Raw genomic sequence first — 17,750 nt, 5'->3', positions numbered from 1 at the left:
ACAGGATTGAACCGGCCGTGGGGTCGGGCCCCCACCGAAGCACCCCGGTGGGAGGCCGGCTGGCGAGCTTCGTCAGCGTGTGGGAGTCCATCTCCACCGACCGTTGGGTGCTGGATGCCTTGGCCCAGGGCCACGCGCTCGAGTTTCAAAGAAGGTGCCTGCGCGTCCCCCCCGTGGCCAGGAAAGAGCTTCACGTCCCTCAGCTTCTCCTGGAGGTAAAGGCGATGCTCAGGAAGGGCGCCATCGAACTCGTCCCAAAGAGGCTTCGGGGCTCCGGAGTTTACTCGAGATACTTCCTCGTGAAGAAGAAGACGGGAGGATGGCGCCCCATCCTAGACCTGCGACGTCTGAACAAGTTCATCAAAGCTCAGAAGTTCCGGATGGTCACCCTCCAGCACGTCCTGGGGCAGCTGGAGGAAGGAGACTTCCTGTCGTCGTTGGATTTGGAGGATGCCTACTTCCATATTCCCATCCTAAAGGGACACCGAAAATTCCTCAGGTTTGTGGTCCAAGGGCGTCACTACCAGTTCAAAGCCCTCCCCTTCGGACTACGGTCGGCACCCAGGGTATTCACCAAGTGCCTTGCACCGGTGGCGGCGCAGCTGCGCCGCGAGGGGATCCACGTCTACCCCTACCTGGACGACTGGCTTATCCGAGCCAAGACGAGGGAGCTCGCCGTGGAGCACACGGCAAGGACCGTCCAACTTCTCACGGACCTGGGATTCTCCGTGAACTACGCCAAGTCCCACCTGGTACCCGCGCAAAACGCACTGTTTCTGGGAGCGAAGCTCGACACAGTGTCCCTTCTGGCCTCCCCGTCGGAGGAAAGGACCAGGTCCATCCTGGGCAAGGTACAGCGGATGTTGGTTTCCGACGCGGCCAAGGTGAGGTCCATCAAGTCCCTCCTCGGAATGATGTCTTCTTGCATCTACCTCATTCCCATGTGCAGGCTCCGGATGCGCCCGTTGCAGGAGTTCCTGGACGCGCGCTGGATCCAAACGACGGGCGGCTTCGAGGAGAGGATCACACTTGACGAGAGTTTCCGCCGAGCGGTCCGGTGGTGGGGCAACCGCGCGCATCTGACGGCGGGCATGGACTTCCAGACCCCAGACCACCAGGAGACAGTGACCACGGATGCCTCCCTGGAAGGGTGGGGAGCGCACACCGAAAACCTGCACGCGAGAGGCCTTTGGCTCCCGACGGAGAAGTCCCTCCATATCAACGTCCTGGAGCTCCGTGCAGTGTTCTGGGCCCTCAGGTCCTTCCTTCCGTCCCTCAAGAGCAAGGTGGTGAGGATCTTCACCGACAACACCACCACCATGTTTTACATCAGGAAACAGGGCGGAACCAGGACCCCAGCGCTGTCCAAGGAGGCGCAGGACCTGTGGCATTGGGCTGTCGCCCAAAGGATGTTTCTGGTGCCGTTTCATCTGGCAGGGATAAAAAACACCATCGCCGACTCACTCAGCAGGGAGCTGTGCTCGTGCCACGAGTGGGAACTACGGCAGGATCTAGTGGATCGCCTCTTCCGACGGTGGGGCACACCCCAGATCGACCTGTTCGCAACGGCGACGAACTCCAAGTGCCGGAGGTTCGCCAGCAGGTTTCCCCAGGCGAGGAGCATGGGCGATGCTGTCTCGTTCCCCTGGGAGGGCCTGTTCCTCTACGCGTTCCCTCCTTTGCCACTGCTAATCCGGCTCGTCAACCAGCTCAAGAGGTCACAGTGCAGGATGATCCTCGTCGCACCTGCGTGGCCGAGGCAGATATGGTTCCCGGACCTTCTGGACTTGTCAGCGTCCCCGCCAATCAAGCTGCCGGTGGACGCGGATCTACTCTCCAGGGAAGGAGGCGCCATCTTCCACCACGACCCGAAATCGCTGAACTTGCAGGCCTGGCTCCTGCAGCGCTAGAGTTTGGAGGATACGACATACCGGCCGACTGCAGAGAGATTCTTGCAAAGGCCAGAGCGTCCTCGACTCTTAAATGCTACGGACACAAATGGAAGAGGTTCTCTGTCTGGTGCCACGCACAGAAGATTAACCCTCTACGGATTACGGCTCCCCAGGTACTGTCGTACCTGCTGACGCTGGCCAAAGCTGGACTGGCACACGCGTCCATCAAGATTCATCTTGCTGCGATCTCCCGATACACCAGAACCACGGGCCGGACGTCCTTGTGGTCTCATCGTCTGGTGAAAGAGTTCATGAAGGGACTGTTCAGATCGTTCCCGCCGGTGAAGGCTCCGGCCCCGGCGTGGGAGCTCAACGTGGTGCTGACCAAGCTCATGGGACCTCCGTTCGAGCCTCTGCACTCGGCCCCGTTGAAGTTTCTGTCGTGGAAAACAGCGTTTCTTGTGGCCATCACCTCCGCACGACGGGTGGGAGAGATCCAGGCCCTTTCCTGCAAGGCCCCGTACTTGACTTTTCACGACAAGAGGGTAGTGCTCAGGACGCACCCCTCCTTCATGCCCAAGGTACTGTCGGACTTCCATCTCAACGAACCCTTGGTGTTGCCTGTGTTCTTCCCGTCGCCTTCGTCTCCGGCCGAGAGGACTTTGCACTCGCTGGATGTGGCTAGAGCGCTGAAGTTCTACGTGGACCGCACAAAGTGTTTTCGGAAGACGTCACAACTCTTTGTGAACTTTGGACCTGTCAATCAGGGGAAGGCTCTCTCGAAGGCTTCCATTTCCAGATGGCTCTCCGGCTGTATCATGTACTGTCATCGGTTGGCAATCCGACCGCTGCCTGGCCGTCCGAGAGCCCATTCCACCAGAGCGATCGCAGCTACCACGGCGTTCCTTTCTGGTGTGCCCCTGCTGGACATATGAAGGGCTGCTACGTGGAGGTCGACGCACACCTTCACAAAATTCTACTGCGTCGACCGGGATTCCAGGGAGGAGTCCAGGGTCGGCCAAGCAGTGCTGCGCAACCTGTTCGCCTGAGGTAAGCCTGGTGAGGAGGTAAGATGCTTAATGTTGAGTTTGATGTACTGCTTAATGTTGAGCCTTTGCCACCTCCCGTGGTTGTGCATGTGTGTACTGCTATGTATTCTTTATTCATGAGCATGTGAATCCATGCCAGACCCCATGCTGGAGAAGGAACAAGTTACTTACCTGTAACTGTTGTTCTCCAGCATGGGTCTGGCATGGATTCACATGCGAACCCTCCCGCCTACCCCTCTGCGGCTCTTCACTTGGTCATACTGCCACTTCACGTGCTTCCAAATCTGAAGATGGCTGCCAGAGGCGGTGCTTAGGTAGAGGGCAGTCATTGGCTGTGGTCAGTATGACGCAGAGACCAGTGATTGGTTATTACTACGAAAGACAGATCAGAAATGAAACTGATACTGATTTTTTCTTTACCGAGGATTCCCAGCCTGACGACGGGGAATATTCATGAGCATGTGAATCCATGCCAGACCCATGCTGGAGAACAACAGTTACAGGTAAGTAACTTGTTCCTTACACATTCCTCTCTGTTCATTTTCTGACAGAGAGAAACAGGACCACATCACCCTACCTTTGTTTCCCGTCCTGGTGAAGTCCATCCACTCTTCAGCTACACAGATCAGCTCTTGATTGGCCGAAACACGTTGTCTGCCCCCAGTGTTAAATGTCAACACTGCAAATGTAATGTGTTTTACGTTGTGCATATGTATTTTGTTCACCATGATCCCTGAATGATGCAAGGGACATTTCATGTTATTCTATATTCATGCCCACCCAACATTACTGGGGAAACAATGATGTATCATTCTTAGATTTTGTATTGTCAATAATATATGTCCTGTTACAATTTTTCTAAAATAAACTCATGTATGCATTAAAACATCTGGTAAAAACCAAAATGTACTCTCCATAATTTCAAAAATGCATTTGGCAAGATGATAAAGCAACGTCTGGGGTGTGTACACCACGTTCGGTCATCCTGATAGTTTGTTTTTTCAACGATTGACCTATCTGGGTAAATCAGTGTTTAGCCAGGAGCCCAATTGTTAACTACTACTAAAAAATACATCACAATAGAAAGAGGCCAAAAAAATTAAAATGCCAAGCTCAATCAATCAAAAAAGATAAAAGGATGCTGCATTAATGCTGTTTAAATAAAATCATTTGTCTAAGAACAGTATAAAAGTAGGCCAAAAACATTATTAGTCCACAAACTATTAACATGGGGAAATGAGAAGTCTGCTCAATTAACAGTCCTCAAGGCTAAAATGCAGGCTACCTGCTACAGAGTGAAAAAGGTAATGAGAAAGTTAACACCGATCACCATTAGGCCAATAACCCACACTGCCCCTGATAAAGTCCACCACTCGTAACCAATGCAATAACGTAGAGAGACACTCGGAGAAACTCGCAGCCCCTATACAACAGTTAGTGGTCAGCTAAGCAGATGCCCCGTCCAAGACCAGGTCCAGGTCCAAGATCCAAGTCCAAGTGGGAGCCAAACTTGCCAGATTTTTTAACAACATGCAAAATGCAAAGGCTGAAGGCTGGAGACTGGAGACTAAAGAGTACCGGGTAGACTGCTTCCCGCTTCCAGATTTTTCTAATTAGCAGCCTTTTGCCGAAAGCAGATTAGAGAGGCAAATATCAGGCCACAGGCAGTGCACACCCCCCTGCCCTTTTTCAGCCCCCTTATATAATATGGACTTTGAGTTGCAAAATGGGTGCTTTTATCAAGCCTTTGCGCTCAGCCGTACTATACAGTAAAAATTACACTGACAGAGGAAAACCAGTAGTAAACAGAAGCAGTTCACCCAGAAGGTGGCAGTGCGCCCAGCACTCAGCAGAGAGCAAGAATGGAAAATAAAAAGGGCTCTGCTTGGTGCAAAGGTACAATCCGGACTTTCGATTAAAGTTGCTTTCACTACTTTTACTACTACAACTGAGAGTGAATACCTGTCCACACAACCACCACGCTGAAAACCAGGGGCATAGATGTACACGTTGTCACAGTTGGCAAAAGCGGGCGGGCAAGTGATTCGGTTCAACACGCACTCCGCGAATCGAGCTGCAAGTCCAGCAAGGACTCAGCAGGACTCTGCTTGCTCCGCTCGGGGTGAATAGTTTTAAGTGAATAACTCCTCCTCCAACAGTTAACATGGAAGACAGACAGTGACTACGTTGAAATGCCCAGGACAACAAGGACTCAGCAGGACTCCGCTCGGGGTGACTAGTTTTAAGTGAATAACTCCTCCTCCTCCAACAGTTAACACGGAAGACAGACTGTGACTACAGTGAAATGCCCAGGACTGTGAAAGTACTTTTTGGAACGCAAATAAGTGACATTTTAACATGGAAGGCCAGGCGGGCCTCGATCTACATTTTGAACTGCCTTTGTTTTGAGAACCTGAGCCAGAGTGTGCCATCCTGTCTACGGGGGCCACCTTACTCTGTGCTGTCCAACGAGGGGAGTAGATCTCAGTCACTTTGATCCTTTGATATAACACTGATTTTCCTTTACATAAATATCACCCTTTACACACCTTTTGTATGAGAGATCAGGTAGGCATTATGTTTTTTTAGTATAGGCCACTTTTATTTGACAAAGATATGACTAGGACTGTTATTTATTATTTGATGATAGAACGTGCTCCCATCTTTAGACATAGGGCCAGATAGGAGTTTTTCCAACCCTTGTTGTTCAATAAACACCCTTGAACCTTGCAATTCTTGTGTCTGTCTTTACTTGTGATACCATGCCTCCCTTACAATTGGAATGGCATTTCTTCAGCTTGTTCCTCAAGTCGCATGCTCTTGCATGTTCAGCGGTGTCAATCTAGGTGAAGCTCTGCTGGGGCTGCTCCTTTGCCCCCCGCTGTATGATCGTCTGTCGCCGCCTGACTGTGGTATCCTTCGTTGAAGCTTTCTTCTGTGTGTCCCTGAGTGTACCATGGCCGTCTCCCTCACAGAAGTCTTCTATGTGGCCAATTCCGACCATAGCCAGCAAAATAAATATCAGCAATGAACGAACAACAAAGCCAGGCCATAAAACACAAGGTTTAGTCATTTTGGACCACCATTGTGATACAATGTAAACCTGCCTGTAGAAGTATATAGGGGCACAGTACTACACTCAAAAATGGTTAAAAGAGGTACCACTGCCTCCAGCCAGTCAGCGTCGTACTAGAAAGTATAGCAATACAATAAAAAGAAAATAAGGTGGAAGTCATGTTTTACTGCAGTATTTTCCATACCGAGGGAGGAACTGCTACTCAGAAATAATTTAATTGAGGGGAGAAATCCCCCCCCCCCCCCCCCCCCCCCCCCGGACCGGTAGCCATAGGACTGGCCATTTCCCCCAAAACAAGTGAGTTAAGCCAGGCAGTAAGGTTGCAAAATAACTTCTCTCCCAGAGATCAGACCAGGATCACACAAACCATCTGTAGATATTCTGAGTCTCATTGAAGAGGATGGGAATACTGTGAAAAGAAAGCATTTCCTAATGTATCTCAGTTATTCTCTCTGATTAGGTATGATCCTTTGCTCCATAGTAAAACATGCTTTATTTTAATGCCACTCTCGTTTGCATGCTTGCTCTGTCTCGCTCACTTTTGACATCTTGCTTTGTTTCTCTCTCTAGCACTTTCTTTGCAATTTATTTAGTCACATTCTATATTTCTCTTCTTATCCGTGTTGCTTTGCTTTTTCTCTTTTTTATTTACTCTCCTCTGACCTTTCCTTCACCTCCTCTCCTCTGACCTCTTCTTCACCTCCTCTCCTTCACACTTTTCCCTGTTTTTCCACTGCCCCCTCATTTTTCCTTTCTCCAGCACCTCCTTGCCTATTTTATCTTTTTCTCTGAGACCTTTCTCAATTCATCAGAGTTTCATTATTGTACTCTTTCCCCTTTCTATCCCTCTCTTTTTACTTGGCAGGGAGTAGCAGGGTTGGCCACATAAACACAGGAAATAAAAATTAAACCAACATTAAACCATATACAATCTGCTCTCCTTACTTGTTTTTATTTATCCTTTTGGTCACAAGTGTAAGGAAGGCGTGGTATCAACAGTAAGACCGACACAAGGGACCACAGTTCAAGGGTTTTTATTGAACTTCCGAAAAGGGTGGAACGCGCCTATCAAATGCCAAATCTACAGATGGGAGCAAGCTATGACCATCAAATAATAACTAAGTCCTAGTGGTGTCATGTCAAAATAGAAAGGCCTATACTAATAAACCTATTGCCAGCCCTTACCTCTAAATACAAATGGTGTGGGAAACAATGTTACGAAAAAAAGAAAGAAGTGTTCACAAAATGATGTGGGAATGTTCAGGCCGTTGGCCTCCTTTCCCCATGTTTTCAGCGCGGTATAATGCGGTTCACTCGAGCTTAGCAGTGTCTCTGGTCTCTCTAGCATGTGGATACAGTTCAGTCATTAGCATCAGGGCTTTCTGTGCCCAAGTCTCTTTTGTCTTTCACAGTCTCTTCATTCAGAGGGCCTGATGCAACAAACTAAATGAAAAGTTATTTTCCTCTTTCAAACTTTCACAAGTATTCAATTTCTTAGGCAATTGACTATTCACCCCTGACCCCCATCATTCGGGCTCAGATCCTCCTAATACAATGTGCGTATGATGTTCTTTCTCGGGTGACTCACAGTTCACCCCGGATCCCCCTCAGCGGGGCTCAGGTCCCTTTACACAATTAGTCTCCCTCAGCCGGGTTTGGACCAATTTCAATTTCACATGAACATTCTTAACATAAACTTAATTTAACAAAAAGTTGTTAGCTCATCTCCCTCCGCCGGGCTCGGACCAACTTCATCTACTTACTTTATATTCTTACTATCAAAGACTTTCAAATGTTCCCGGGGTTTTGCTTGACCCATGGCAGGACCACTTTGATTTCACAATTCCTTTTCTTGTAACATTTGCCAACTTTCAGTTGGATACCTAACAGAGACTTTCGAATGAGCACCCACGTGGTGCCGGACCACTCTGTATCGTATCTTGGCTTCAAAGTTCAATCACTTATCTGCTGTTTAATTATGTTTGCGCTGCTTGCTATATACGCTTCATACACTGTTGTCTTCAGTTTTCACTATACAATGTTGCCGCTTGCAACCTTGGCTTCAACACAGACCGACGTGGTATCTGTCTCCCCAACTCACCGGCTGTGCTGACTTCACTGGCGCTGCTTTGTTGTAGGACCCAAGGACAGTACCATGGTGGCAACTGATTCTCCTTGCCTTGACTATCGACGCAGGAGAGCCCCGGGTACCCCCGACACACAATGCAGGCTTCTTCGGCTTTGATTCCGGGTCTTATGTTGCTTATTCCCGAAGGTTCATGAAAGTAACAGTCTTTCGCTGAAAAGGTTAAGGGCACTTGCCTCCTTGCAACCCTCTTCGGTCTTGCCATCTTTCGCCTTGTATTAAACTGCCACCTTGGAACTGCTGCTTCCTTGTGTGCTTTCGTGCTTCGCCTTTTATCAGTGTGGGGAAGTGAGATGGAAGTCAGGTGTGTGTAATTATCAGTAACTGCCTGACCATTGTATTGGGACATGTCGGGTATACGGCTCGGGTGTTAGTCTGTTTTCTCTCACAGTGAGGTGGCTGTGATAAAGTGTTAGTGTCGGAAAGGGTGGGGGGTTGAGTTCCTAAGTATCCTGCCTGGTAGGATGGGGTAAAGGTGGTTACAGGGAAGGGGATACCACGTCTCACCATCCGGTGTCCTACTTCCACTCCCAGGGGACCCCTCTCCCAGGTAATCCTCCTACACTGGTCCACCCCCAGGAACTGGATCCAAAAGTAAAGGCTGTCTCCTGGCCACCTGGATGACAGATCCCTGGGGACTAGCGTGTGAGACACCTCCAGGTGTCTCACACAAGGCAGTGTGTTTACTTTATAGCCTTGTTGTGCTTCCTTTCCCCCTTTTACTTTACGCTGCTAACTGTCCTGCTTGCTAGACCATATGGGATTTTGGTTTATTTCACTCATCAAGTTATAAAAGTGTTTCTTACCCCATCAAAGACAGATTGTTTTTCAAGAGCAGACTTCTAACATAGAACTAATGTGATGATCTAGTAGCAACTGAACTTGTAATGCATACACTACAGAGTGGGAGCACCTTTTTAGGTGCTTGTGTTAATGGGTTCTAGTTTTATGTGCGATTGTTAGTGTTTTTGGAACATCCTTAATAGAGAGCTCTTGTAGTCAGAAGTCCTTCATCACTAAAGTAGTGCCAATTGAAGCAGATCCTAATTTGGAGCATGCAAGGATAGTCAGGCTTGTCCACCTTCAGTTATTAGTCTGTGTAGAACTGCAAACCACTCGTTCAAGTTGGTGTAAATAATGATAGTGATTGTGTATGGTGCTCATGCCCACCAGCATCTGATTTGCAATCAGTAGCTCAGCAGCTATGTTAGTTATGAAGTCATACACTGATGACTTTTGAGCACTGTTGTCTTTCGCTGTGTTTGAGTCTGCCATCTAGAGATCAAACTTTTTGTAACCCTGCTAAAGTCATTGTGCCTTTTAAAGAAATTGACAATGTTTCTCTTTCTTTGCGTGTTTCCCATAGGTTGAAAATGCCCGTCTCAGTCCACGATACAGTATTACGGCTCAGCTACTGGTTCTCTACTATGTCCTTTCTTATGAAGAAGCTCTCCTTACTAACACAAAGGCACTAGGTATGTACATATTAAGAGTTCTTCAGCATTGGATCTTACATAGTCACCTACTTGAATATTTCCTGTCATCAGGCTGGAATACTTCATAGACATTTAGGAATCCAAATATTTGTATTGACATTTAAGTCCCATCAAAACAGTATAACTGGAACACTGATAGCAAGTGCATTCTTTAATATGCTGTTGTATCTCAAGAGAGCACGATCAATAATCAAATGATTCCTCAAAACTCTCCCACCACCCCCATCTACCCTAACAGCATAGTCGTTTTGATATCACCATTTATAAATTAGTAACACTGGTCTGAAATCAAGGCGTCCTAGGGCTCGTAGTTTAGTCAGATAAGTAGAATCTTTATTTTGTGGTTGAACAAATTCTAGGAATGGACCCCGAAACTGCTGCACTATGTGCAGCATATCCACTTCATTTTAGGCTGTTTGGCCTCAGACTATGTGGTGATGAGGCCCTAGGATCTGCCTGATCAAGCTATCTTCAGATTTTAACAGCGCGTCATGCTGAAACAAGTCTTTGATTGTTCTCTAATCTTACTTTTAAAATGGATTTTCAGAATCAGCCCTGTGGGCAGATTCTGAGAGACCAACTTTTCTGGTGAGCATGATAAGACACTAAATTATAGCCAAACTCTGTCAAGGTAGGTGACTGAGTAGTAAGGCCTAGACTCTGGATAGTGTGGTGATCGTGAATGGTTCAGTTAGACACACACGGAACATTCGTCATTATTCAAGTTAGACAATATGTATACAAATAAAAATATTGTTATATTTATTAAACCTTAAGGCAAACTCTTTGCAGTGAAATTGAAAGGGAAGTATGATCACTGTATACACTCTATGACATATAATTATTCATTCATCTGGCAGTGCTCTTGTTAAAGAGCACCAACCATTTATATTTTAGACAGATCAGATTCAAGCAAGAACACCTGCAAACTGAAGCTAAGTAATGTAACACCAGTTAGAAAGTATTCAGAAAACAGTTGAAACACACACACTTGACTTATAATATGAGGCCCTAGCACTTATAAGTCCATCCCTACTAAAGAAGATGGGACCTAGTACCCAAAGTTAGCCCTTTCTAGGGAGTTAGGAGTCTTTTAAAATAGCAGAACATGTTTTGGCAAAGCCAACATGTAGGTGTAAGTATTCCAAGCATTGTGAAAGAGATCAAACAAAGTTCTTTAGGGTTCCTTTCCCAATCCCACCACCTTAGGGGAAGCCTAGGGAGGATCCGTTGGTCAGAACTCCACCGATCCTGACTAGGCAACGGTGAGGTAGAGTTTGGACGTTGCGCCTGTTAAACACTATTGAAGGAGAAGGGGAGAAAAAGATATGTAAACTGGACCATCTTGCTCAGATTGCTTCAGAAACCACCCCTAGGGCTTGTGAATCAGCTGAGCCCACTTAGCGTGTTTGTTTCTTTGGAGATGGTCAAAGTGTCGCTGGTGAAGAGGCCATTTTGGCTTTGGGATTGGTCCGGCTAGTTGGCGGATACCAGGGACGTCATTTGAGGTCTCAACTGTGACCCCTGAGATCTCCCTTGCTACCCCATAAAAAAGAGAACATTTTTTTTTTTTTTTTTTAAATGGAAGCTCCTGTTTGTTGAAGTGACTGGCTTTCTTGTTCAGGCCTTTAAAAAGAAGAAGAAAACAAACAGGGCTTTTCACAAGTGTAACACTTTGTGAGCAGTGACCCTAAATCTGAAAGAATAGGAATAACAAATAGTCTTTCTGGAATTCTATGCAATAATTGCTAGACTCATTAAAGGTTTATTTTAGGCACACTTGCGGGGCTGAGTCGCTGATTTAGTCTGATTTAGTCTGTTCTTATAGATCTCAAATTCACAATGCAGACAAAAACTATATGTATTTTGCTTTTCGCAAGTTGCAGTTATAGCATGTTTTTTTCTGCCATTGTCTGTTACGATCATCACAAGACATTCCATCTTGGTGTCCTCTGTCACTTCACAAAATCCTTGTGCCTAAAAGCTTGTGTACAGTGTAGAAATGTTTGACCATAGCACATCAAGTGACCCTTAATTTCATTCTGCCACAATTAAGGCTTTGTCGTCTTTCCTATTTACCTGGCATGATGTTTGTTTGCAGGAATGAGGTAACGATTGCCCAGAGTACGGCATGCCGTGTGAGTGCTCTGCTTTCCCTGCGCTACTCTAAATTCTTTAAAATACAGTTATGAACCCTCCCAATGGTATGTATTTTGCCAACCTCTGAAACCTGAAAAGTAGATCCACGCAGGATTGACATGTGGGCAACTTGTTGGGAAGGAGCTACCGGCTTCCTTCATTCTCAAGCGCTTTAGAATTATGGTATAGTATGATTTTTATAGCGCCCTTATACACATGTGTTTCAAGGCGTGATGAGGCAACGGAGGGGGAACAGAGGGAAGACAGAGACCACGATCTTACTAGGCCAGGTGACATTGAGGGTGGAAAGTGCGGGGTAAGGGGGAGGGGGCAGTGCAGTACATAGGATAACAGAAAATAAATAAATAAAATAAAGACAATAAATAAAAAGTGTGGCCAGCTGGTGGCAAGGGTAAGGGCAGACATCAGGTGTTGAGTTCTGGTAGGGGGCTGTAGGGATACAGAAACAGTCCCCGAGTGCAAGGATAGCAAGGGGGGCAGTGCAGGTGTGCAACTGGTAGGGGGGGCCCCGGCCCGAGATCAGAGGGTAGCCAGGTAAACCAGTGCAGTTTCAGTTTCAGCCAGGAGATCAGCAGGGGAGAGGAGGAGAGAAATCGGAAGCAAAGAGGACAGTCTTGATGTGTTTCCGGAACTGGAGATGGTTCTCCTCAAGTTTGAGGGCAGGGAGGATGTTCCAGAGGGAGTCCCCAGCCAAAGAAAGAGATCTACCACCAACTTTTTGCTTGGAGAAGCGACCAACCCTGAGGGAGTTGGAGGCGGATGAGCGAAGAGCCAGAGAAGGAAGATATTTAGGAAGAGAGAGTTGAAAGTATTGAGGCCCCAGGCCCCAGAAGGCCTTGTGGACAATGCAGAGGGTTTGAACTTAATCCTCGCTGCAACTGGTAGCCAGTGCAGAGATTTCAGTCCTGGAGAGATATGGTCCCTGGACTTGAGGCCATGGACAAGTCTTGCAGTCCTGTTTTGGATGAGTTTCAGAGGGTGGAGAGTGGAGGCAGACAGATTTAGAAAGAGGCTGTTGCAGTGGTCCAGCCTAGAGAGAACCAGAGCTCTGGAGACAGTGAGCTTCTGGGGGAAGGAGAGGAAAGGAAGAATACCTCTGAGGAGATGCAGCTGGCAGTGTGACTTCTTAGAGACGTCAGCGATGTGAGGAGAGAAGGAGAGCGTTGAGTCAAAGATAACCCCAAAGTTTTTAGCCTCACAGGTGGGAGAAGGAAATGGGCCAAGAGAGGCCGGCCAGAGAGTGACAGGAAAGGAGGGAGCAGCTGAGCCGATGAGGAAAATCTCAGTCTTACTGACATTAAGGCAGAGATCATTGGCGGCAGACGACACCTGGGTAGCAGACAGACAGTCAGAGATGAGGGAAGGAGAAGAGGTGGCGGAAGGGAGCCTGAAAATAAGTTGTGTCCTTCACATAGCACTGAAAGTTGGGGCAGAGAGCAGCAATGCAGTGGGCAAGAAGTGCCAGGTATTGGTTGAACAGCCAGGGAGAGAGGTTAGACCCCTGGAGAACACCACAGATAGAGGAGAGGAAGGACCTAAGTTGGACCTGGGAGGGTCGATCGTAGAGGAAAGGAAACAGCCAAGCCAGGGCCTGATCGGTGATACCCAGGTTATCACAGGGACGTTTGAGCAGGATGACATGGTTGACCGTGTCAAAGGCAGAAGAGAGATCAAGTAAGATTAGGACACAGGAGGTGCTGGAATCAAGGTTGGAGAGCAGGTCTTCCCAGATGTTCAGGAGAGCAGTTTCCGTGCTTCTGGCAGCTCTGAAGCCAGACTGATGGTCATGGAGACAACCAACAGATTCAGTGTGAAGATTAAGCTGGTAGATGGCCAGCTTTTCCAGGAGTTTGTCCAGGAAAGGAGTGATGGAGTTTAGGCGATAGTTAGCCGGGCAGGAAGGGTCGGCTGAGTGTTTCTTAAGGAGAGGGTGCACCAGGGAATGCTTAAGGGGGAAGGGAAGACTCCAGTGGCGAAGGAGTGGTTGCAGAAGTAAGCCAGAGCAGGAGACAGTGTGTCAATGTGGTCCTTGCTGGTTTTGGAGGAACAGGGGTGAACATGTTTTAATGAGACTTTTATCAATCGGACTTGTCTGGAAATCTTGTCTGAGGAGAACAGGGGAAAGGCAGAAAATGAGGGAGCAGAGGTGGCCGAAGAAGGGCCAGAGGAAGAGCAGGGAGTAGGGGGAGAGGAAGAGCGAGGACAGGATGTCATGAGTTTTAGAGGTGAAATGAGAAGTCGGGGCCTTGCAGAGGGCCTGGGGAGCGGGGTGCAGGAGAGGTAGAGACTGAAGCAGGATTGGCCAGCTCCTTGCAGATTTTAAAGCATTCGGCTGAGTTGTTAGGAACCGCAGAGACAGAGATGCAAGCTTGGATGTGGGCTCCCTTCTTGGTGCGGACAGAGAGCCGGTATTGCCTTTGGAGCAGACGGCAGGTCAGTTTGTCAGAGGATGTACCGGAAACCCGCCATTTCCTTTCAGCCACCCTGCACTTTCGTTTAAGGGTGATTAGGTCAGAGTCGTACCAAGAGTTGCACTTGGATTTGGGCTTCAAGCGAATCCTCATGACAGGGGAAAGAACATCGAGAGTATCAGATATAACAGAGTGGAGCATGGAGAGGGCTGTGTCAGGGTGTGATTCAGCCAAGGGAGGGGGGGGGGGGGAGAAAGTGGCACCAAAAACCTCAACTGACACACGCTTCATGGGTTGGATAACTGAGAAGGTAGGTGGTAGTGCTGGAGTTGGCTTAGGGGTAGAGCGGGTGAGCTGGGAGGAAAGGAGAAAGTGATCACTCGAGTAGAGAGGAGTGGTGATAGGGATCGAAAAGGGAAGGTCTGAAGAGATCAGAACATCCAGGGTGTGCCCTGCAGAGTGAGTCGGGCCAGAGGGGAGACTAGAGAGTGAGAGAGAGGTCGCGAAAGATTCCAGAGGAAGGACAGGACGCATCCAGGTGGATTAAGGAAGACTTCATTTAACTATTTCTAGGCACTACAAGAGACTGGGTGGGGGGGCACTAAAAAGAAGGCAGTTATTATTTAAATATAAGGTGTAAATAACCGTTAGCTGAATATATTTGTAAATGTTACATTCCATTTAGTTTTAAAATCTCAATGCATGATAGAAGTAGGCTCTCTGCCAAAAGGATTGTGGCCTGCGCTAAAAATAGATCAGAGCTCATTCAATGTTGCGTCACTGAGTAGCTCTGGCAGAGCACACGAAGTGGCTCACCAGCTGTTTGCTGTCCGTCATAAAGCCCATGCAGGCTAAGGCTTGATGCATGCTATGCAGAATTATGGAAAACAGGTTTAAGGGGAATTACTGAACAAGATAAAAATATGAGGAGAATGAATGAAATCGGGAGAGCATGACGGGACAATGTTTTGATATATAAATGTTCATAATGTAGCAAAATGATGGAAAACAGGAGCTACAGTGTATTCTTGCATAGGCTAGCAGTATGTTAAGTAGTATGTCCTAAGCTGAAATCCGACCATGAAGGAAGACATGAGCATCCCTTGTATGGAAGGACGCTTTTGGATAGAGCCATGCCCATATCCAGAGATGCCACCGCAGCAAGGTAAGAGTATAAAAGCTCCTACCTGGCATCAGTCTGGAAGAGCCAGGAACGGCAGAGGGACAAAATGGCGTTCAGGGAGTAGATTTCTTTGCTCCCATTGTCATTTCTGTAAAGAATAAACTTGTTATCCTTGCAAGATAAGACTCTTGGCCTTGCTTCCCTGGAGGGGTGCATTTTCTCCGGTGTGAGTTTGATTAGGTGTACCTGTATAATAAAGGGGTACCCCTGTGAGTTGGGCTACCCTTACAGTGGTGATCCCGACATGATCTCAGTTTCGCCCCGTACATTTGCGAAGCCCCAGGCCTAAAGTCACCAGGAGTCAAGCCCATCTACAGAGACCGGTCCCCCAAATAAAAAAAACACATGTATCCCGAGCGGTTATAGTAGAAGCCATTTTAAAAGAAATCCTCTCCGCTCATTGAAGCAGGGCGTGGCTGCAGAAACACAGGCAAGCTTCGTAATGGAGGAAACTCGAGTGAACAACACGCATGTGAGTATACTCTTGCAAGTGATAACAACATGGGAACATGTATTTATGAATGTATGATATTATGGTGATGTGGATGATGTACAAGGTCAATGAAATAGATGGAATAGGACTTTTGGTGGTGTATTATGGAATAGTGGAATAGGACTTTTGTTGATGTATTATGGAATAGGACCTTTGGTGATGTGTTATGGAATAGTATTTTTATTGATGTGTTAAGGAATAGATTGGATAGGATTGCATGTGATGTGTTAAGGAGTCGATTTGATAGGAAGTGGGTTATGTATTGAAATTGTTGCATATTTTTGTTTTTATACTTTTTATAATGGAAAAAGGGAGCATCAGCGTATAAAGACTGAGAGGAAAGGGAGCCCCAGCTTATAAGGACTGGGAAGTAAGGGATCCTCAGCCATAATAGGTTGAGAAGGTATTACCATGCATTATTATTTGATGATAAAGCCATGGGATCCTCGGCATATAAAAAATGCTGGGAAGGTGGTATTGCAAAGGATATAAGGAAAAACAGTAGTGGCTCGGTATAAGGAATGGGCCTGGATTTTAGTTTATTATTTTTGTATATTTTTTCTTGCTATCTTTTGTGATAAAAATGGAAGGAAGGTGGATGAGTCGTGGTGTGTGTTGGTGAAATCAAAGTGGAAAAATTCTAAAGGGGTGGGGGGAAAAAGTGGGTTGATCTGTATTTTTGTGTAACAAGTAGCAGCGTACGCAGCATAGCAAAAGGGTCTAAGTGAAGCATTAGGGACACACACAATTATGGGAGAAGAAACTCCAATAAAACACATGCATAGGGTTCTGCCACTGTATTGTGACAGAATAAATAAACAATGGATAGTAGACAAAAAGGAAGGGGGGGGGGATGTCCTGCTCCTGGCCAGAGCAGGGCTCCCATAACAGAAAAAATGCTAGAAAAAATGTCCATCCTTTTATCAGAAAAATATAAAGGAAAACAATTCCAAAACAAAAGAGATTTTAGATCTCTGGCAATTATTCAAGGATATGGATGATCAGGAAGATGAAAAAGAGATCCAATGTAAGGGGATATACCCTGTAGCGCCTAAACCTGCATCAGGGTATACAAACCCAGTGTATATGCCTCCAGTGGTCGAGAGAGTGACAACAACAGGATTAGAAACTGGGGGGGGGACGCAAGAGCTTTTGCACCGCCACCTCCATATAACCCATCCACAAGCGCTGACATGCCTGTAGCATCAGTGTACCCAGAGGATCCTCAAGTAGACCTAGACAACGAGTTAAGAGCATTGCGGAAAAGGTTAGTCAGGTTACAAGAACCTGAAAAAGTATCACCAGAAATAAGGGTACCGGTGCAGAAAATAGGGGATTGGAAGTCAGGAGATGTTTTGCTTAGATTCAACCCTGGAGCAATAAGAAATGGTGGTGTTGAAAAAGATGATGGGGGAAGAGTATGGACGGTCCTGGGACAAGAAGTCCAACAAGCAAGGGAAAATGAATGTGAAGATCAAGGTGGTAGAAATAATGGAGGCAAGTCAAGAAGGAGATCAAGGAGAGGTGGCGAGAAACCTGTCTCCGCCACAAGAGGCAGTTAGGAGGGATAGACCAAGAATTAGACCAGATTTAATGGTGGTAGTACAAAATCAGAAGAATACTAAAGGGGTAGAAGACAAAATAGATATACAGATGCCTCTTATACATAAAGGAGTAGGGATAACGCAGTATGTGCCATGGCCTCAAATAGACAAAAATAATTTGATTTTAGCTCTACCCCAGCTTATAGCCGGAGCTAGTAAATGGATCTATGAATTTGAAAAACAAACCGCAGTCTTAGCACTAGGAGTCTTTAAGAGTTTACTGGTCGCCATAGCTGGGGA

General features: G+C 47.0%; 1 protein-coding gene across 2 annotated transcripts in view; it reads left to right on the top strand.

Annotated features, from left to right (window-relative positions):
- The window catches only part of INTS2 (integrator complex subunit 2), a 1,100,863-nt gene that overhangs the window by 329,182 nt on the left and 753,931 nt on the right, over window positions 1–17,750 (top strand). For both annotated transcript variants that reach the window (XM_069615090.1, XM_069615089.1), the window contains exon 15: window positions 9,530–9,638. In XM_069615090.1, coding sequence (XP_069471191.1) covers window positions 9,530–9,638 — 109 coding nt within the window. The remainder of the gene's footprint in view (window positions 1–9,529; window positions 9,639–17,750) is intronic.

This window comes from Ambystoma mexicanum, chromosome 9 (genome assembly GCF_040938575.1).
Source record: "Ambystoma mexicanum isolate Mex_15411 chromosome 9, UKY_AmexF1_1, whole genome shotgun sequence".
Lineage (NCBI taxonomy): Eukaryota > Metazoa > Chordata > Amphibia > Caudata > Ambystomatidae > Ambystoma > Ambystoma mexicanum.
Note: the sequence above shows the minus strand (reverse complement) of the source record. Positions and strands in the feature narration are given on the sequence as shown.